The sequence below is a fragment of the Pseudopipra pipra genome, chromosome 2, assembly GCF_036250125.1.
Source record: "Pseudopipra pipra isolate bDixPip1 chromosome 2, bDixPip1.hap1, whole genome shotgun sequence".
Classification (NCBI taxonomy): Eukaryota; Metazoa; Chordata; class Aves; order Passeriformes; family Pipridae; genus Pseudopipra; species Pseudopipra pipra.
In genome coordinates this window covers 95,116,962-95,139,619 of record NC_087550.1, presented here as the reverse complement: position 1 = coordinate 95,139,619, position 22,658 = coordinate 95,116,962, and the positions used below count along the sequence as shown (strand labels likewise).

Genomic DNA, 22,658 nt, shown 5'->3' with positions numbered 1-22,658 from the left:
TGCATGGGATTGTTGTGATCCAAGTATGGTCTAACACTTGGCCTAATTGAACCTTATCCGACTGACCCCAGCCCATGGATCCAGCCTGTCCATATCCCTCTGCAGAACCTTCCTGCTCTCCAGCAGACCAATACTCCCACCCAACTTGTCATCTGCAAACTTACTGAGGGTGACTCAATCCAAAAGATATTAAACAGGACTGACCCCAGTACTGAGCCTTGGGGAACCCCACTAGTGACCAGCTGCCAACTGGATGTGGCACCAGCCACATTCACCACCACTCTCTGGGCCCCGCCATCCAACCAGTTTTTAACCCAGCAAAGAGTGCACCTCTCCAGGCAATTGGCTTCCAGCTTTTCCAGGATAATGCTGTGGGAGACAGTAGCAAAGACTTTACTGAAGTCCAGGTAGACAACAGCCCCTCCGTCATCCACTAGGTGGATCATCTGGTCATAAAAGTGGGTCACCTTTTATGAGGTTAGTCAAGCAGAGCCTGCCTTTCCTAAACCCAGGCTGGCTGATCCCCTGATTGTCCTATATGTGCTGCATGATGGCACTCAAGATGATCTGTTCCATAACCTTTCCTGGCACCAAGGTCAAGCTGACAGTCCTGTAGTTCCCCAGATCCTCCTTCCAGCCCTTCCTGTGCATGAGCATCACATTGGCCAACCTCCAGTCATCTGGGACCTTCCTGGTTAACTGGGACTGTTGATAAGTGATGGAGAACAGCTCACTGAGCTCTTCTGCCAGCTCCCTCATCACTCTAGGATGGATCCCCTCTGGTCCCATAGACTTGTGAGCATCTGAGTGGCTCAGCAGGTCACTAGCTGCTTCCTCCTGGATTACAGGGGGTCCATTCTGTTTGCTGGTCCTGTCTACCAGCTCGGAGGGCTGATTGCCCTGAAGATAACTGGTTATTCTGTTGAAGACTGAGGTAAAGAAGGCATTAAGTACCTCAGCCTTTTTCTCTTCGCATCCAATAAAGGATGGAGATTTTCCTTGGCCCTCTTTTTGTTGTTAATGTATTTATAGAAACAATTTTTTTATCTTTCCCAGCATGGCCAGATTGAATTCTAGCTGAGCTTTTGCCTTTCTAATTTTCTCTCTACATGACCTAGCAACTATCGTGTACTCTTCCTGAGTTGCCTGCCCCTTCTTCCAAAGATCATAAACTCTCTTTTTTTCCCCTGAGTTCCAACGAGAACTGCCTATTAAGCCAGGCTGGTCTTTTTCCCTGCCAGTTTATCTTGCATTACGTAGGGATGGAAGTGTTGATAGCTTTATGAAATGTTGCTGTTCCTTGGGTAAGCTGCACTGGAGGTAACTAAACTGGGACAATAAAATAGCTGTTTCATTGAAGCTGACATTACATGCAGTTTCAGTCATGCAGTTAGCTTAACTACTGGAATTATGAAAGTGCAAAGCTACTAATGAAAGGCAGTTTTTGCATCCTGACTCTCTGTGCAGCCTAGACAGGGTATTCTTTCAGCTTAAACATATACTTGATCACAAGCTTGGCTACTTGCTGTGACTTCTAAGCACATCCAATGTAAGAAAAAATCAGATTCTAAATCAAGACAAACCATTCCTACACCAGGCAGAGTGAAAGTCAGTGGTGAAGTCAGTGAGAGTTTTGCTGTTAATGTTAGAAGGAGCCAGATGATATTTAGTAACTTAAGAGTTAAATTGAGTGGAAGTACTGGCTGGTTCATGTAAAGCAGAAGAATCTCCTGCCCCCCAGAACATCTGAAGGTCTTTATATTAGGAAATCCACATTTTCAGTGTTGTGTTCATTTATTGTCATGCAGTGATGCATTAGCTAAGCAAAACCTACCATCCCAATAGCATGACTTAACTTGCAAACATTTTCATGCTTTGGGAGAAGTACAGAGCACAAACAGTCCTTGGCTCTTTCTACTGACATAAGGAAACTTTCATTTGTTTGGATTATCATTCCTCACACTGTTAAGCTTGCAAATATAAATTCAATAAAAAAGAGTTAGCTCAAAGCTTACTGAGCTTTCTCATCAAAACTTGGAGCTCTACATTTTGTTTAGCTAAGGTCAGTAGTCTACAATTAACCCTTCTCAGTTACTTCAGATGGAACTTGCTGAAATGCAAACAACTTGTACCATACCAGAAGAAAAACAAAGCATCGATTTAATTTGCTCTTGCTATCCAGCACAGCTGTTAAATACAAGCACTGCAAAGGTCAGACTTCACTCAAAGTGAATCTTTCAGCCTTTGATTTCTAGAAATGCTTGTCTGGTTAAAAGATAGCAATCCTTAAATAAAAGTTTTGTCTTCCAATTTTTAGCCTGCCTCTTCTAACCCACAATGATTCCTTCCTATCAGTAGCCTTGAATTCTGAGCACAAGAGATCACTCACTTTGCAAAGAGTAAGACAAGTCTTAAGTTTTCAGTGGGGTGATCCAAAGATTCATCAGGTATGAAATAAGCAGTACAGGAGAGTTAGCCAGAATGTTTTTATGAAGCTCCAAATCAGCATCAGGTAGTTGCATGAGATATTAGTGCCAGTTCACATTTTTACAACTACAGACACTGCTGAAGTTTCTTCAGGAACCTGCAGTGTTTCTGGAGAAAGGATCCTTGCCAGTGTGGAGCTGTATTATTAAACTTCCAGTCAAGAAGAATGTTAAAGCAGAGAATAAACCCTCAATAAAGACAAATCCCAGAAGTCCATCCAGAGATTTTAAATTCTTCTAGCACTTCTAGAATTGCAGAGAGAAAACAAAGTCTGATCCACAGTTCTTACAAGTTAATGAGACAACCATATTTCACTACTGATCTATGGGTGTTTCATTTATTAATAAAGCTGTCTTTCATTTTTTTCAATTGCAATGTATTAATATACAATATTAGCATAGTGGAGTCCTTTTTGGGAAAACTATATTTGAGATTAAATAGCAGAATGTAGAACATAAGTGGCATATGATTAAATTGGAGAAATGAGTAGAAGTATATGAAATCACACGTATGCAAATTTTATGCTTAGTTAAGAGAGTCTTTTAAGTTATTTTTTAAACAGAACTGTTTATTTTGGCTTAAAATTAAAGTGGTCACGCTATATGAATTATTTGGTACCTGATATGCTGAATTACTAGAGTACTTTCCAAGCAATCTCATATATAAGGGATTCTTTCCTCTTTTTTTTTTCTCAAGTAGGAAAACTTTAGTGCTCATAAATTGTACACCAGTTCATTCATTTGTCATTTAGTAATTTTAACTGTGCTGGGAGTCAATTTCCTGTTTGTTTTGAATATCTTACTTTAAAAGTCTTTTTTTGCTTTTTTAGGCAATTAAAAGAAATCCTAAAGGGATTTCCTGACTAACAGTAAATTATTGAAATACCAGTGTCTATTTTTCCTTCATACTTCGAATTATGTCAGTAAAATTATATTGTCCCATATATTTTTGTTTCATTGTATCACTCCATTATATATTGGAAATATTTTATGAGTAGCAGAAATCACCAGACAGTGAGTTTGGACCTCACCAGTACTACCAAAAGACTGACCTGGATCAGCCACCGCACACAAGCTTTTTCAGTGGCTTTGTGCCACACAAGTCCATCCTATTCCCTCAGCCAGAGAATAGGATGGATGGTTCACTATGACCTCAGAATGCTCACAGGCTCTCATTTTTTTAACACAAAGCTCAATTTTTGCTCCTTTTTCTATTTTTTCCCCTCTAGAATATATTCTTCCCTCTCTCCATCCACCTTTCAGGTTTTGCTTATCATTACTAGTCTTGCTAACTATTTTCTTTATGATATCTTTTGCAGCTCAAATCTGGATTCCATGTCTCCTCCCTTTTCTATCTCCCTCTCCCCCCACCCTTCTATCTCTCTTGACAATTTTATCTTGTTTTCTTCACTTTATTTATTTTTACTTTTATAGATACTTTGCTTCATATTTGGTCCCAGTCTTCATCCCTTATTTGGGATTGGTTTTCCAGTCTCCACCTCAGGGTTTACTTCCTGTGCCATTGCTGTCCCTGGTGCCTATTACCTGTATTTCTCAGATCATGCCAAAAGAGGCTTTCATATGGTTTCTTTTGTATCATGAATGAGTGGGTAGGCTTAAGTTAGGAATGAGATCGTAGAGCAGGCCTGAGGAGGAGGTTATACCACCACATTTTGGTGCTATGTCTACTTCTAGAATTTTGAAAACTGGAATGATAGGTCCAGTAAATACCAATATCCCATGAGATAAAACTGGGCTCAGGTTTCCTCCACTGAGTGTCTCTTACATGCATGTTATATTTCCTGATCACTTCCTTTCCTGTGAGGCAGTTCTTCTTGTTGCCTCACATGTGTGATGAACTGTGATGTTTGTACAGTTTTTGGAAAAGGAATGACCATTTTTTTGGCCCTTTTCCGAAGAGCTAAATGACAGTTTTTCTCCCTAAAGTCCAGGTCCTGACAAGGGCTTACATAAACACCTGGTGTCATTTGCATGAATACTGAACTACTCATATACTTTATGTTAAGGCCATATATAATCTATGCTAAAATGTAGGGTTTTTCAGTATGTACCACAGTGCAAGGTCACTAGACTGCAGAGACCAAAGAGGACTCTTGAAACATATGAAGAAAAGCTAACAAATAGAGCAGAGAGAGTCAGCCTTTAAAAATAACATTTCAGTCCTTAAAGAGCAGTGCCCTGTAAATGTGTTTGTCGTTATATTTTTGCAGACATGTACACTGCAAGAAGACACATTTTACAATAGTTTTAAGGCTTTTTTCTACATTTCATTAATGCACTCTGAAAATGTGTGTCATTGTGTAAAATATCATTAGATTATAGTTCTCTGTCTTTTGTAGGTAGCTATTTTGAAAGTACTGCCAGAAACACACAGCACTCCCACAAACTGCCTTTTTTAAACTAAAGAACAGCTTTACAGATTCCCTTGACACCTATTAAGTATGAGCTAATACTGCCTCCATGCCACCTACACACCATCTCAGCATCCATTCCATAGTTTTGAATGTCTGTACTTCTGCATCCTACACCTTTTCTGTAAAATTAAAGACAAAAAAAAAAAAAGAAAAGAAAAAGAAGAAAGAACAGCTCCCTCCCATTCTTTCTCCTTCCTTCCAGGAAAAAAAAAAAAGGACGCCTGTAGCAGTAATTGAAGCTTTGGTAGTCATCAATGACAATTTTACTTAATCTTTAAAAAATGTGTCATTTTGAAAAATAACATTTAAAACCCTAATGCTTTTCTAATTAAAATAACTATGACTGTAATTCACAGATGGTTTACTTTTACAGGAGTCTGAATGACATTAAAATTTCAGTCTCAGAGGAGAGCACTCTGTCGTCCAGAAAGTATTGAAAAATGAGTGATTTGGTGGAAGAATATTTGTACCTTTTTTCCCTAGGCAAGCAGAAAACATTTTGTGATTAAAGACCAGAATGAAGACAGGTGGCAGTCTCAAAAACTGTTTTGATATGTGACATGTGAAATTCCAACGTTTTTCAGCATTATTGCTTTCACTGAACACCAGAACTGTACAGAGGGCAGTGAGACTAGCTTGTTCTCGGTCAGCTTTAGAGAGTATCAGATTTAGCTCAAAGACTAAGCAACACAGATCTCCAGCACTACTAACATAACCAAATGTGTTATAGGGGCTTCTGCTATACATGCTTCTGTCTAGAGCTCTGCTCTCTGTAGACCTGGCAAATGATGTAAAATCTATAAATAGCTTTTATCTGAATGTAAAAATGGATTTGTATTGACATTTTGTATTTCTTCATTCACTTAAAAATTGTAGCCGGCTCCTACTAATGAAGTTCATAGCATAAGTGATGCTGCAGTAACTCCATTTATATTGTTCATAGGGTGTGGGATGAAAGAAAAGAGCAGTAATGCTTTGCATGCCCCTTTGCATGTAGCTTTATGACTCTGCGATGCCAAACACTTGTATCTAAACTGACCATAAGCTTCAGCAATTGTCTTGACTGTGATTTTGTGACTGCACAGTGCAAAATAAATTGCAACTAAATGTTTTAGTTGTGTGTCAATCATGATACTGACTGAGAATGGGGTTGTTAATTTTGCCATGGGCATTGCTAGTAATCAGGGCTTTTTTAAGGTTTGAAAATGCAATTTTTGATCCCCTTTTCTACTGTCAGAGTACTATAATATTACTCTAGTAAGGGGAGAAGCAAGCATGCGAGTAATGAAGGGTAAAGGGCAGAAATGAGGAAAAAATGGCTGATTTGGCATAGGCCAGAGACAGAGGTGAAAAAAAAAAAGACTCCTATGTGATGTGAAGGGTTTGTGGAAAGGAAAAATCGAGTATAAAAAGAAAATGTAATCAGACTAGAGGAATATAATTTTATTAAGTATTTGTGTCCAGGCTTTGGTTGTCTGAGAGCTGCTCAGATAAAAATAGTATTTATAATAACCACATGATAATATCAGTTACCCATATGAATAGTAATTCAGGTATTCTTACAGAAGAATTCTGGATTTATGCAAGAAGATGAAGACTAGTAGTCAAAGCTAGTAAGAAGTCAAGGTCTATATGTGGTTTATCAAGATGGATGGAAAAATAATTGTTTGATGAGCAGTTCTTACACAATTCAAAGGGTTTAGTGACAGAGTATGTGTAATGGGAAAAGTCACAGTGTCCTGGAAGAAAGTTGAAGGCACAAAAGTAGAATACTTTCTGGGAAGTCAGGAGAAAAATTAAATTGTTTGCTAGGAAAACATGAAAAGTTTCTTGTTCATGATACAAGATTAGATTTGTAAAAGAAGCAAATTTAAACTGGAGAAGAAAGTGGTTGAGCACTGTTTCTTAGAGTTTTTTGATAAATAGGGGGACAAAGGGAAAGATTCCCAAGGAAATTTAGCATGGCATGGGAAAGAAGCAGATTCCAGAGTAGATGTAATAGGAGGTCAGAGTGCTAAGATAACCAGGCAAATAGAGAATTTTGAAAGCACAGGAAAAAAAGTAAAACTTTTTTTGGAAGTCACCGGTCAAGAAAATGAGGATGAGAGTATGTCTCTAAGAGCAGAGAATGAGAGCACAATTGGATCTCCTTGAGATTGCCTCACACGAACATGAGTTAAAAATTGGAAGGCATGACCTAAGATAATCTATTAAATAAATATGAGGACATCATTTTACTAGGGTATCTACCATTGTAGCTACACAGAAGCAGGATCTAGGAAAATTAATATTGTTCTGGAATAATAACTCCAATTTACAAACACAATGTTTATTTCAGAATAGATAGTCTGAATAGAGAAGTGACTCTGGGATACCTAAGTTAAACTACTGTGTGTCCCAGCCCATAGCAGAGGGCTTGGAACTAGATGATCTTTAAGGTCTCCTCCAGCCCAGACTGTTCTATGATTCTATGATTTTTGTAGCTGCACAGTTTTCTAAAATAGCTGTTCCAGGCATTTTCCACCATGCAAAGGAAGCCTATTCCCTATTTTTGAGTTGTTATGATGACAACACAAGTAAAATGTGGGGTTTTATCTCCTTGCCTCCACACACTTTGCTATAATTCAAACGGGACTATCGTATTGGGAAAAGAGATGCTAACAGAAAAAAAATTGAGAAATCATTCCAGTTTTTCCATTTGAGCGCATCTGATTTTAACTAAAAGGCTAACAGTTGCACTATCATTGTCTATCAGCTCAAACTTCAAAATTACAGACTTCTTTAAACCTTTGATTCAAAATGATTTCTCTCTGGAGTAGAGAGAGGGGAAGCCAAGGGACAAAAATGTGCCCCAATCATTTCTGAATTTTGTTAGTGGAGTTTAGACGTTATATATATGTCCTGGCTTTCTGTAGTTCAACACTATCAGGATATACATGTGACAGTGTTTAGATTAAAAACAATTATTTGAAAAGCTGTGCCAATAAGTCTGCTGATGCCTGTCTCCCAGATCTAAACTGAAAAACAAAACAGGATGGTTCAGTGATCTTGAGAGGTGAAAACAAGCAAAGTTGGAATGAATTTCTGCTATTTCAACTAGATTCATATTAATTAATCAGTATGCCTATTAGCCATACAAAAGTAATAGTTAGGCAGAAGCTAGAATCTTCACTGGGTAGCACATTTCTCTGTTATTGGTCCTTTTATTTCTAAGATTTGAAGGAAAGTTTCTTCTACAGAATTTCTGAGAAGAAAATGGTTTTATTGTTTATCTTTTTTTTTTCCAGTTACTTGCTGGTTTTAGATTTTCTAGATTTGTAGGTGATTTTGATTTTTTTAAGACTATTAGAAAGGAATGCTTTTGAGGATGATACAGAAAAGAATTTTAAAGTATTGTTTCAGTGTGTTCAAAAGGTATCAAAAGTGTTTTCTCTTGATCTAACTAGCTAAACTTGTCTGTAAGAGGGCAAGAGCATCTGATGATTGTTCTTTCACATCTAATGATTGTTCTTTCAAGAACTAGATGAATTAAACCAAGCTACTACACAACCCCAGAGTACGATCATACACGCAATCAATACTTGGGAGATTATATTTCACAAATGAATCCTTCTGACTGCTTAGCCTTGATACTAAAAGGAGACCCACAGCACAGCTTCAGCAGGCAAGGCTGGGAACTAGGATTAGTAATTTTACTGGACATTAGGAAACATTGTGACTAATGACAGTGAGTTTCTCCCATCCTTCAACTTCCAATAATTCTTCCTGTTCCCCAAATGGCAGCTGTTACCATTTCCTGCTCCACGTGGGTTTGTCTTGTCACCTTTCTCCATTCACACACCCCTCAACTTTATAAAGGCTAAACTTTATTTTGTATTATGTTCTCTAACTCATTAGCATAATTAGATTCAGAATGCTTTATTTTTCCCCAACCTATATTTAACTTAAAGATTGTAGTATTTGTTCTGGATGCTTTTGGAACTCAAGTGGAACTATATGTCTGACAGCTTGCCCATCCTTTCCAAATACATCCTTTCTTTTATTCAGCCAAGCGATGCTGCCTTTTTTATTGATGATAAAGATTTCCCTGCTGCTTCTATTCTAGATAGGAGTCCGAAAAGTGTTTCTTAAGTACTGGCAAGCTGACCATCTCCACGATTTGTGTCTTCAGCTTCAGAAGAAAATTATAACCTGCCAAAAAGGTAACGATTACAGAACAAGTATTTCTGAGGTGTCACTTTGTACACTGAGCAGAATGTTGTGCAACAGAAAGATTTTCTCCCCCTTGAATAGCTGCTGTATTTTATGCATTTGCCTACAGACATATTTCCAGCTAACTACTTATACAGATTTTTTGAGATGATATTAACATTGGTGATGCTTACACTTTCTGTCTGTCAAACATAGTTTTATGACAAACTGTTGACTGTAATTTAAACTTAGAGGTTCTGTTTAAAGTATGCTCAGTGCTTTTTCAAGGCATTAATATCACCTTTAACTTCTCATTGCAAGTCAAATATTGTTACCATGACAGGAAATTGCAATATTTTCAAATATATTGACAGTAAATACAAAGCTAATAATTTAGTATGTTTAATTGTCTTTATTTTTCCCCTTTTCTTGCAGCTTTTATATTTGACTGCTAGGTTTTTTTATGTTTGGGCATTTTTTCCCTTTTATACTGCATTTTTACTAAGGTCTCACTGCCATTTTTTGGCAGGTTTTTAAAAGGAGGTGCTATCAACTGCCTCCTGATTTCCACTTACTTATGTTCCATTTCCTATTAAAATCTCAAATAACTGCTGAAAATGTGAATATTGCTTTGTTTGAAGAAGCTCCTTCACACAATTCGTTATTTATCTAATTGATTGATGTGTGCTACAGTTCCCATTTTCACCTATTTAAAGGAATTTAAAAGACAGAGTCTTTTCTCATGGGGGGGTTTTGTCAGTTATATAATATTGCAGACTTAAGAAATATAAACTCCTTTCATTTTAACTCTCTGTTCTTCACTGTGAGCATGTAGTGAAAAAGAGGAAACAAAGAGAAAACCTGAAGGAAGTGAAATAAAAATAGTTCAGGAACGAATGTGAAGAATGACAGGTAACAGAGGCCACAGTTCAGCTGAGTTTATAACTTGGGCCTGATTTTTTAATGCAAATTACCCTGTTGTATCTGTGCATTTTGAAAAGCAATAATGGTTTGTCCTCTTTCCCTTCTCGTGCTGACTTATCAAAGAAGGGAGATATTTACCTTTCAGTGTCAAATTTGCAAGCAGAGTGCTTCAATATAACCCTACACCAAAATTTAAAACATCCTCAGATATGTTGATGTTTTGCAGAGGTAAGAGAACAGACTGCCAAACCCTGCCTGAAGAATGAAGATAATAGGTCTTTTTGGCTCCTTACAAAATATTTTTCTCGGTTTTGCTTCTAGCCCTCCTCAATTAGGGTAACTTCAAAAGTCATTTTCACCAAAATTATGTGTTCAAAGCTTTTTTTTCAAAGCTATGGCTCATCTGCATGCTTTTTATGATCTGGGAAACCTGAGAAAATCAGGAACTTGGATGAGTAAGGAGTGACATTAGCTCATGAAATAAACTGCCCTTTGCAAACACATTCCAACTCTTTTTAATTCAGTCTAACTAGCAATCCCTTCCCCTAAATTTGGGGGAAAAAAACAAACCAAAACAAACCAGATAAGTCTTTTTTGTGAAATATATCTTACACAGGCAAAGAAAGGGGTCAAACTAAAGTGAAAGTATGTGTAGAAACACTTTTTATTTAAAAATGGATCTGTGAGTTTAGAGACTTTTTCATATTTTTTCACAGTTATGAGAACTACGTACGGTACATTTTGACCTGAATCACTGTGAAAATTGTACCTGTAGGAAAGTCAGTCATGTTGAAGTTCTTCCATTAGAATTCATGTAGATGAGGAATTAACTTTAATACATCGTGTACACAATAGTTAATTCATTTCTCTCATAACCCAAATTCATGGTCTACTTGAATTTTGATTATTCTAATCCTTATCCTTAGATGAACTCTAAAGAAGTAGATATTTTTCTGCCCTGTGGGTGCTAACCTCAATTATTTTAATTTGCATAAGTGAGAATTCATTTAGATCTACATAAATGAGGAGCAAGTTCAGAAGACAATCATAGTACCCAGTACCCATACAGTAGTAGATGAAACTGAGCAGTAAAGGTCTAGGAGATGACAATTTCGTTTCACAGCAGTTTTTTAGGTTATAAAATTGTGGGGTTTTTCCGTATTGATGACAAAAATCTTTCAAATGTTCTCATAGGGAAGGAAATGTGGAGACATGTCCATCTTTTAATGAAAAACCTGGAAATGTGTGCAAAAGTGGGATGTCTGTCTGCAAACCCTTCCTGACAAAGCTTTGTTGAGTGTTTTTTCAAAACATCTTGATTTTGATGAAAGTGCATAATTTAGAGTAGCTATACAGTGTCTAAATATTAGAACTATCTCTACTGGATCTGATTTTACTAGGCTATTTTAGCAGGCTGTTCTAAACCACTCATTTATGCCTGCTGACCATTCTACCAGAGGACTGATCTCTGTATTTCTTTATCCTAACCAACCTTGGTGGTAAAAGAAAACATACACACAGAGCCCTGTTACTTCAAAATAGAGACTTTCTTCCAAAGTCAAATACTCTATCTACTCTGCAGCAGATAAGTTTAAAGAGAATAATTTAGGAAAAAGAAAATTTTTTTTAATTAAGCTCTTTTGAAATTTTTGTGTTTGTGAGTAGTGAACTCTGATAATATTCTATGCATATATTCATTCTTTCACAACAGCAACATTTGGATTCAGAATCACATGTATATCCAGTGTGAATACTCTCATAAAATTCTCAACAAATAACTGTTCTATTAATTTCCTTTTCAACTAAATTGGGTAAGTGCATTACTGTTTCAGGGTTTAAAGAAGTCAGATTTTATGGAACATGAGTAAAGGAATTGAAAATGGCATGGGTGGTTGTGATTATAAAAGTGTAAACCTTCAAAACTTCCTATTATAAATTATTTCAAAGTACCTAAACTTGAATACTTTCAAACCCAGTGAACTTTGTATAGAACCAGTATTAGTATGTTAGCATTAACCTTTCTTTTATCTCATCAGCTGGACACTGAGCATCTCTAAAAAAATCTTATTTTTAGTATCTAAACAAGAACGTAGAAGGTGATAGAAAATACCTTACATTACCCTATGCTTTAGCTGTTTATTTTATTCAATAGCATCTTATATTCATAGAAGACTAGTTGTATCTTTCTCTGTTGACATTTTCCTTTAGATTATTTCAGCTTGACTCTGTTATTTAATGTTCTTCAGTGTTCCCAAATCTCAATTTAATAATTCAAAAGGCCTAATGAACAAATCTTTTATCTTACAATCTTAATATTAACATTTTCAGTATTTTTCCCCAAACTCAAACAAACATCATAAGTAGGCTATTGCCTGCTAACTTCACTTATGAAAAACTTTCAGTTAAACAGATTTAGAGGAACCGTAATAAGCAATGATGAAGTTTGACCTGGTCTTGGTACATGTAAGTTGATGTACTGAAAACCAACAGTATTTAAGGCAAAAGGCAAATAATTCTTAAACAGGTTCTTCCTTGCGAGGTACACAGCAGTGGTTCTAGATCTGGAAAGAAACACAATCTTGTGGAACTTAAAAAAACCCCACTCACACAAATACAGTACCTTCACTTAGCTTGTGTCTTCCTTCTAAGCTAAAAAATATGCTCTGAGAATATTAGTATCACCTGTTGCAGGTGCAGTGATTAAAATGGCGCTGAATTCATCATGGCCACAGAGGTCCCCGTACCTTTCTAATCAGCTGTGTACTTCTGAAAATCCAGGGGACTAGGTGATATTCAGGTTGGATGGGATTTGTTGTAAGGAGGATACATACTTAGGAAAGTTGTACAGAAAGCTATTATAGGAGATCTACAAAAATTTTTTCCCAGCATAACGCTGACAAAGAGTGTGAAGAACAGGTCTAATAGATACATGAAGCTGATGCAATGTAGATGAAAATTTTAAACTGAAAAATGCAGACATGATGTGACAGATACATTTGAGAAATTTGCATTAAATTAATCTAATTGTTTTTGCTGAAAGGAAATGAGCAATGAAAGGTCTTTAAGTCAAACGAAAAAATCTCTTGTTGGTTTTGATGGGATTTTAAGTACACTGAAATATTTAAAACATTTTTTCAAAGCTACCAAAAGCAAACTATCATTTAATTGCTACTGTATTCAATACAATTCATTTATCCAAGCTTTTATTTTGAAACAAACCCTTGCAATATAAATGTATGCTTTTACAATCTGTAAAATACATCTAAGTTTCAGTTGTAACATAATAAAAAATAACATTCACTGAAAGTAAACATTTTGAGTTGTGATAGCTCAAATTTATGAATTTACTGTCACTACTTTGTTTTAAGCACTGGCAGCAGAAAAGAGAAAGAGTTCCATTTTACTATGTTATTTATATGCTGTCATATTTCTTTCAGTCTTTGTATAAGACATTGACTTAACTTGACTTGCTCATATTTACAGTAGAACATGCAGTAATATTAAGTTATTAATTGTCTTTCATTGGTCCATATTTTCTCCTTCTGCTATGGTAGTTGTCAGAGGATTTCTAGCTCGCCAGCGCTTGCTACAGAAGATGAGCATCAAACAGCAAGAGGTCACCTCAATCAAAAGCTTCTTGCAGAATGCTGAGGATATGGGATTGAAAACATACGACGCCTTGGTTATTCAAAATGCTGCTGACATTGCCCGGGAAAATGACCGTCTCCGCAATGAGATGAATGCTGCTTACCACAGGGAAAAGTCAGAGGCTAGAAATAGGCCAGAAGAAGGCCACAAAAGGTAAGATAAGAAACACCTGCTGTAAAGACCTAACATGTCTCTTCAGTTTTTGGAATTTCTTGCTCCGCTTAGAAGACCATAGAAATTACTGAGGAATTGCAAGAGGATAATATACTCAGCCCAATTAAACATTAGGTCGTATTTTTTTTTCTGTATTTCCTTAAGTCTAGAAACTTAAGGAAACAGCTATATCCTATTCAGGGGACACCAAGCTTTAGAGGAACTTGTAAAATTCTCTGGATTATTTTTACAGAAATATTTTCTAATTCTATGATCAATAGATTATAGTTTAACATTCATCAAATCAAGCAAAAGAAAAATTCCTCCAACTTAAAATTCCAACCTTGAGAAATTGCTGAGATAGTGAAAAACAGCTAAGAAAGTGTTAAAATACCATAAAGTCCATAGTAAGAAATTCTGATTACACATTGAACTAAGGAGATTGATTGTGAGGAGGATCCTTTTATTTAAAAATGGGCAAATGTTTTTTGTTTAACTCCCATCAGGAGTACCTATTTTATGAGTCCAGTAAATGCTGGAAACCCTTTCTCTAGGAACTGAGTCCCTGATCTCTTTTCTCTCAGACAGCTGAATGGGCAGAGTTAGCATTTGCAGTTAATCGGTATGTGTCAATAGCAAGAATGTGTCTATAACTTGCTGGATATATAAATGTTTATTTTTCCATAGGAACTTAATTTTCAACCAGAACAACTCCCTTTGCTTTCATTGCTTTTGTCAGTGACTTTTATTAAAGTGAAAATGGCAGTGCATCTGCTTAATTAGCTTCAAATATCCCAGTGATTATATATTGCAGGAAATGCCTTTGTAGGAAAGACTGTAATTAAACATTACAGTGAAAACAAATTATCCACTGAGCACCATGCTTTCATCTTGTGCTATTTCATTTACTACATGGGCAGCTGGCTATATCCTGTGTATGAATTTCAGCTCTGCTGGTGATTTGCCATGCAGAAATACAATTTAAAAAGACAAATACTTGGGGATTTGTTTGTAAAATTACAGTATAGACATCTTCCATCTAATACATTACTACTCTAAGTGGAAAAGGTTTCAATGTTCTGATTCTTGGAGGAGTAAAATGTTAAAAGAATTTTTGTTAAAAATCAATTTGTTGGAAGCAGCTGGAACATTATTCTCAGTATGTATTCAAAAAAAAAGGAAAAAAATAGAGAAAGTAAAATTCCCAAATTTCAATTGAAACAACTAAGCATAATGTCATAATAATAACAATTATTGCTAAAGGTGATAATGAATAATTAAGTTTAAACTGGAATATATATATATCTGGGTGGAATTGTTCAAGCAGCCAATATAGCTGGTTAAAACGGTCATCTAATATTTTAAAGATTTGCATTATCTGAATGGAATTTATAGTTATCTTTTTAGAAAATAATGATAAAGGCTCAGTATTTGCTGCCTCGGTAACTTTCTATTAAAATGGGTTTCCCTGAAATTATCATTCAGATTGAAAACCCAGCTTTTGATTGTGTGTAGCAATCAAAGTGTGAACAATTCATTCAGCGAATGTCTGATCAACAATATGAAACTGCTTAAGCACGGGTGCGTTTGTGTGAAAAGGGGCCTGTGCCCTGATTTATCATGAAACAGGAAATGGAAGAAAGCTAGCAGCTTGATCTGGATTTGTTTGTCAGAAGATTACTACACACATCCCCTCGACACAGCAGGGGAGTTGTGAGATTGTTTACCAAAAAGCTGTTGTTACGTTTGCATGAACAGGTTCATTGTTATTGCTTGAATAATGCATCTGGGCCTTTTTTCTATGTTTTCAGAGCTGAAGACAAGGGTGGGAAGGTCTCTGAGGACAGCTTTGCCGGCTGTCGAACGCCTAAGCACTTTCATTCCAGTTCCGTCCCTGTCCCCATGGCAGTGGACAGCTTGGTACATTCTGTGACTGGGTCATCCATCAGATCTCCCTCCCTGCACTCTGTTTTCAGCATGGACGATAGCAATAGCCTGCCATCACCAAGGAAACAGCCTCCTCCCAAACCAAAGAGGGACCCCAACACACGACTGAGTGCCTCCTATGAGGCTGTTAGTGCTTGCTTGTCGGCAGCTTCTAAGGAAACGGCTAATGAAGGTTAGGCATAAAGGCAGAGACAGTCACAAATGTTACTCTGAGTTATTGATTTATTCTTTTCACTTTGATCCTTTTAAACACACCAAAGGGCCTTTGAAAGGTCCTGCTTCCTTGAAATATTTTGGTGGCAGGAAATAAAATTAGCCAATTTGTCATTTGTTCCCAAATCAGCAAATAATACTCATGTGTTCTAATTGCCTAGTTTGTCAACAACCAAAACCTATTTGTAGAACTCCCTCTAGAAACAAATTATCTGTTAACTTGAGCTATTCTACCCCACTGACCATTTTATTTCACCTTTTAAACTATCTTGCATCACTAAAATAGAATGCTCGAATCTTGAATTTCACCTACTTAAACATTAAACTTTCTGCTACCTTTTCCATATGTTCATATGAATAACTTATGCATTCAGGGGGGTTTATGCCTTTTTTGTTTTTTTGCCATAATTTGCTTACAGTAATTTTTATTCTGTTTAGAAGGACAGTGTTGCAAAAGTCCTCAAGTGTCTCAGTGCATTATGATGCACATAGCATGATTTTTAGCTTAGTTGTTCTATTCTTCTTCACCCTTGAAGTGAATGAGTAGAAGATGAAGGGAAGGAATGCATTCTGCTTTCCTTGATAAGCCTGACTTGTCATGCTTTGTGTAGAAGATCTTCTAAGCTTATCAGGAAAGATCCTCCAGGTTGGGTTTAAAGCTCTATATAACTATTCCCTAGTCTTGCATACAATGGATGAAAACATTCACAGGTCCCTCTTGCAAAATTACTGTTCTGATGTCCAGTGCATTAGATGCAAGTCCATTGTTCTTAAACTCTCCCTTGCTTATTCACGCTCTGTGTAAGGAGAGAGGAACTATGTCCAATATAGTTTTAAACCAGTATGGTTTAAGGAGGTCTCTAGTGACTTCATCTTCGTGTGCCCAACTCTGCAAGAGATTTAACCAAAAAGTCCTAGCAGAGGTTTTTTGAAAGAATGGCAATTTATATATGGTGGTCTTAAAACTAAGCTTGTATATACTCACAAAACAACTTAGGAGTTCTTCTTCTATGTATGAAACAATAGGGCAAGTTTCCCTACCATATACTCATTTTGAAAGAATTATGTCAGTTTCCTGATTCTTTGTCCAAAACCAGCTCTGATTTACACCATCTAATTTTGATCTTAAAAGACCAATCATCTAGGTATCTAGTGTCTCCACTCCATACATGCCTAGTGGCTATGAAAAGACATCTAGTTTAGTTAACTGTATACTCAGTTGGGGATTTGCCCTTAGGCTATGGGATTCCCTAATGTTATAAATTATTTCCACACTTGCAGTACAGAAGAAGAGGTGGGCAGAATATCTGCCTATAATTAGAGTTTTATAGATATTACATAAAAGGAGGATACTTCGGCAATCATGTGTCAATGTCAGTCCTAGTTAAAATGCTGAAAGTCCTAGTTAAAAGCATACCCCTCTCTCTTAGAGCACAAGGAGAAACAAGCACGTATTCCCATGTGTTACAGATCCTGTAATGCACATTTGGATTCAAAATATACCTCCTCAGGTGTGAGTTCTCATCTTTTAGTGGCAGTAGAGACTACCAAAGCTGATTATATGCCTAGGTAACAAAGGCCTGTAGTTTGGAAGCTGAAAGTTCTGCATTTTGTTCATAGAAGTATTTATACTTTTGCCTGCACCCCTGTGTTTGTGACTGCAGCTCATTGTAAAACTAAATGGGCAGCATTTGAGGGCTTAAGGTACTAGACTTGTGTAAGAAAAAACTGACTTTGATCTGTTAATAACACAGACATTTTTCACTTTCCTAGTACTGACCCGTCCAAGGCCACACAGTGATGACTATAGTACCATGAAAAAAATACCTCCCAGAAAACCAAAACGAAGTCCCAATACAAAACTTAGTGGGTCTTATGAAGAAATACCTGGCCAAAAGCCTGGGGATGTAAAAAAAGCAAGCACAGTAGTTAAACCAGGTGGATATGACTCTGTGACAGTACAGAGAGCAGCTTCTGGTGATGGGCCACAACATGGTGTGTTGAATCTCTGTATGTCGCAAGAAGAGGAGGAAAATGAGCCTGTCTATATTGAAATGGTAGGGAATGCAATCAAAAGCAGTTCTGCTGAAGGAGAAAGTCCAGAACAAGGAGAATCTGTATATGAAGAAATGAAGTATTTTCTACCAGAAGAAGGAAGCAATGGTAATGGAATAATTCCAATAGTGACTGGATCTCCTCCTCTGTTGTTTGAAAGCAAAAAAAATGTTAATGTTGAAGATGGAACATTGGATGGAAACAGCCAAGCAGCTTTGATCTATAAAGACTCCTGTGACATTCCAGCCCCTTTCCCTAACTTGCTCCCCCACAGACCACCACTTCTTGTATTCCCTCCAACCCCTGTCACATGTTCACCTGCTTCTGATGAATCACCTTTAACACCACTAGAGGTCAAAAAGCTTCCTGTCTTGGAAACCAACCTAAAATACCCTGTGCAGTCAGAAGGCTCAAGTCCATTATCACCTCAATACTCCAAAGGCCAAAAAGGGGAGAATGAAAGACCAGCATCTCCAGGCTTGGTGGTGTTCAATGTTTCCAGCAGAGTGACTCCACCTTCCACACCACCTCCTCCTCTCCCACCACCCCCTCCTCCTGTACCACCTCCTATTTCCTACCGGGCTTCCACACATTTTGCATCTCCTCCAGAGACTTGCTCTAGTTTTCTGATTAATACAGGGAAAGCAGGTACAAACTCAGATCTGTCAAAAGTACCTCAGAGACCCAATCCTGCTCAGCTTGGATGCTCATCTTCTCCATTCTCCAAACTGCCTTACTCCCCGAAGGTGGCAAGAGCAGATCACAGGAAATTGAACTCAAATTCATCATCTTCATTTCCATACAGCCCTACAAACTCAAGGTCATTGACCAGTCCCCTTGATGAGTTAACTAGCTTGTTCAACTCAGGACGGAGCGTGCTACGAAAATCTGCAGCAGGACGTAAGATCAGGGAGCCAGAAGGTAAGACAGTTCTCTGTGCTTTTGTATTGTGTATGTCTTTTGCATCAAAACTTTCTTACATTTCAAGCTGATAGACTGGGCAAAAATACAAAATGAAAACCTTGTTTAGTTTGTGGGTTTTTTTAAAGAAAGGCCTGTTGTAATCATAAGAAACACATACAAAAACATTTCATATAAAAATTATAGGTCTTAAGGTTTTGTCTGAGATATTAACTTTTCTTTTACCAAAATGTTTGTATGACACAAATTTAAATGTTTTTTAACATTCTAGCTGTTTCAATAAAATAAACACAGATGTTGCATTGTGTGAAAATGAATTTATGTTATCAATCTATAAAAATATTTTGAATGAAATATATGGCTGGATGTTTGGTAAATGTACTTTATTTGAAGTCTTTTTTTTAAAGTTCCATTATTTCAGTTACATGAAGTTCTGAATTTGTTGATACAGCCTTCATTATTCTCCTAAATTAAGCATAGTCAGAGAGCTATGCAGTGAAGAAAATTTAAAAAGTTAAAAGTAAATAGCAGTTCTGCATCTCAATTACAACACTGACTTCAGTCTTCACATTACTTTTCTGATTAAAAGAAAAATAACTCTCGTATTGAAAATATTCAGTACATTTTATATAGAAGTTTCTCCTCATTGTAGCATCTCCCAAACACAAAATTCAGAGTGAGAAAACCTCTAGAGTGTTTTCTCTGCTTCTACACTTCTGTCTGTCCAAACAGCTTGTCTTAAGCAAGAGCTGTGTGCAGCTTATTCGAAATAGGCAATATAGAATCATAGAATTGATTAGGTTTGAAAAGAACTTTAGGATCATGGAGTCCAACTATGAAACCAACACTGCCACATCTACCACTAAACCATGTCCCTAAGTGCCACATCTATGCATGTTTTAAATATTTCAGAGATGGTGACTCCAGCACTTTTCTGGGCAGCCTGTTCCAATAATTGGCAACCCTTTCCGTGAGGACATTTTCCCTAATATCCAATTTAAACCTCCTCTAGCACAACTTGAGGCCATTTCCTCTTGTCCTATCCCTTGTTACTTGGAAGAAGAAACTAGCCTCCACCTCACTACAACCTCCTTTCAGGTAGTTGTAGAGAGTGGTGAGCCTTTTTTTTCACCAGGCCAAGGAACCCCAGCTCCCTCAGCCACTCCTCCTAAGACTTGTGCTCCAGATCCCTTACCACCTCCATTGCCTTTCTCTGGAACATACTACAGCCGATCAATGTCTTGTAGTGAGAGGCCCAAAAGTGAACACAGGGTCTGAGGTGTGGCCTCTCCAGTGCGGAGTATGGAGGCACAATCACTGCCCTGGTCCTGCTGGCCTGTGTTTCTCATACAAGCCAGGATGCCACTGGCCTCTTTGGCCACCTGAGCACACTGCTGGATCATGTTCAACCAGCATCCCCAGGTCCTTTTCTGCTGGGCAGCTTTCCAGCCGCTCTGCCCTCAGACTGTAGCACTGCATGGGGCTGTTGTGATCCAAGCACAGGACCCAACACTTGTCCTTTTTGAACTTTGTACTGTTGGCCTCAACCCATTGATCCAGTCTATCCATATCCCTCTGCAGAGCCTTCCTGTCCTATAACACTCCCACCCAACTTGTCATCATCTTACTGGAGGGCACCCTTTTGGCACATGGGGGTGGCCTGCTCCTGTGCTTTTAAGATTTCTTTCCTAAAACATGTCCAGCCTTCCTGCACTCCTTCAGGACTGCCTCACAAGGAGCTCATCAAGTAGTTTCCTGAAGAGGCCGAAGTCTGCCCTCCAAAACTCCAAGGTAGCAGTTCTGCTGACCGCTCTCCTGACTTCTCTGGTAATCAAAAACTTATATTTTGTGATCCCTGTGCCCATAATGGCCTCCAACCATCACATTATCTGCTAGTCCTTTTCTGTTCCCGAACAGCAGGTCCAGCAGGGCACCTTCCCTAGTTAGGTCACTCACCAGTTCTCCTGACTCACTAGTCAGGAAGTTCTCTGCCACACACTCCAGCACCCTGCTAGACTGTTTCCTCTCTGCTACACTGTCTTTCCAGCAGACATCTGGTAAATTAAAGTCCTGCATTAGAAGAAGGGCTAGTGAGTCTTTTCCCAGCTGCTTTTAGAATATTTTATCTGCCCCTTCTTCCTGGTAGAGCAATCTATAACAGACTCCCACGATGATATATCTGCCTTGCTACCCTAATCTGTGATATTTTATGCATAAACACTCAAGCCTTTAACCACAATCATCAAGCTTTAGACTGTCAAAACACTCTGTAACATACAGGGCTACCCCACCACCTCTCCTTCCTTGCCTGTCTCTTCTTCTGAAGAGTTTATAGCTCATCCACTGCAGTTGTTGAATCACCACATTTCTGTGATTTCAACTATATCATAGTTTTCCAGCTGCACAATGTGTTCCAGCTCCTCCTGTTGCCCATGCTGCATGCATCGGTGTAGATGTACCTCCATTGGGCTCTTGATATGCCACCTTCTGGAGGGAAGCCAAGTCCTACTTTAGAAATACGAAACAAAACAGTAGAGAACAGGATGGATTCTCATATTATTCATTGCCTATTTTCTTAAATATGTACTGTTCCAGTGATTTTAGTATCATATCCTGATTTATGCAGCTATAATAAAATAGAAGCAGGCCCACTGCTTCTATAATAAAATAGAAGCAGTGGGTCTGCTGCTGTTTCTCCTCGTTCTTGCTCTACATATATATATATATGTCTGTGTGACACCCTACCCTAAGAACCTTGACAGCCTTCAGCCAAAAACTGCTTTCAACCAAACACAACACAGAGATAAAGGTCCCAAATTAATTGAGTTTTTATAGGTTTCATGAAAGTTAATGACTAGGTGGAGCTATCAGAGAAACCATGGTGGGCGGAACCCTTGTGAATACTCCAGACCTTGCAAAATCTTTAGCTGGACCTTGCTTGTTCCTGAATGCTGAATTCAATCCTGTATGTTGAATGAGCTATGAACTGAGACTTCATGAATTCTCAACCTCAAGAGAATGTTTTGTTTGTTATTCTAAGTATGCGAATTGATGAAATTAGTAAAGGAGTTATTGTGGTAATGTTGCTTGCTTTGGCAAAATTACTTAATGACATTCACTGCCTATATATATATATATAGAAAGCTTTTTGAGGGTTTTTCATTGGTTTTGTGGTTGGTTTTGTTTTGTTTTTGTAAGTTGGGAGTCTTGTTTTATTATATAGGTTGTATATTTTTGTCTGCTGGGAAGTAACTATTAAAGTCAGTTCTTTGGATGTATGTTCTCAAGGCTCTTTTAATGTATTTGGTGAGGAATTGTGGTAAACCTACTCCACACAAGTAAACTTACCTTAAAAAAAAAAGTTGCTATGGGATGGAAGATTTTTGAAAATGCAGTTATCAACTAAATGTGACCAAGATAGAGTTCAGCTTGGGTCTCATGTGAGTTGAAGCTAGTGCATTAAGAGGGGCTACTGTAAAAACCCTTTAAATTTACCTTTCAGAGGGAAAATGTACTTCTGAATATTTCATCAAGGCAGCACTAAGTATGAAAGATCAAAGTTCAAGAAAGATACACAATAAAAACCCTGAATCAATATTTTATGAGCTAGGAAGCTACTGTATACTAAGTGCAGTTACATATGAATAGTTCAATGATGAGTGTATGGATTGAAAGTAACTAAAAT

At 37.5% G+C, this 22,658-nt stretch overlaps 1 protein-coding gene across 5 annotated transcripts in view; it reads left to right on the top strand.

Moving 5' to 3' along the window:
- MYO16 (myosin XVI) overlaps positions 1–22,658 on the top strand; it is a 375,232-nt gene that overhangs the window by 304,271 nt on the left and 48,303 nt on the right. For all 5 annotated transcript variants that reach the window (XM_064646535.1, XM_064646539.1, XM_064646537.1 and 2 more), the window contains 4 exons: positions 9,027–9,123; positions 13,591–13,837; positions 15,649–15,956; positions 17,771–18,973. In XM_064646535.1, the coding sequence (XP_064502605.1) occupies positions 9,027–9,123; positions 13,591–13,837; positions 15,649–15,956; positions 17,771–18,973 (1,855 nt within the window). The remainder of the gene's footprint in view (positions 1–9,026; positions 9,124–13,590; positions 13,838–15,648; positions 15,957–17,770; positions 18,974–22,658) is intronic.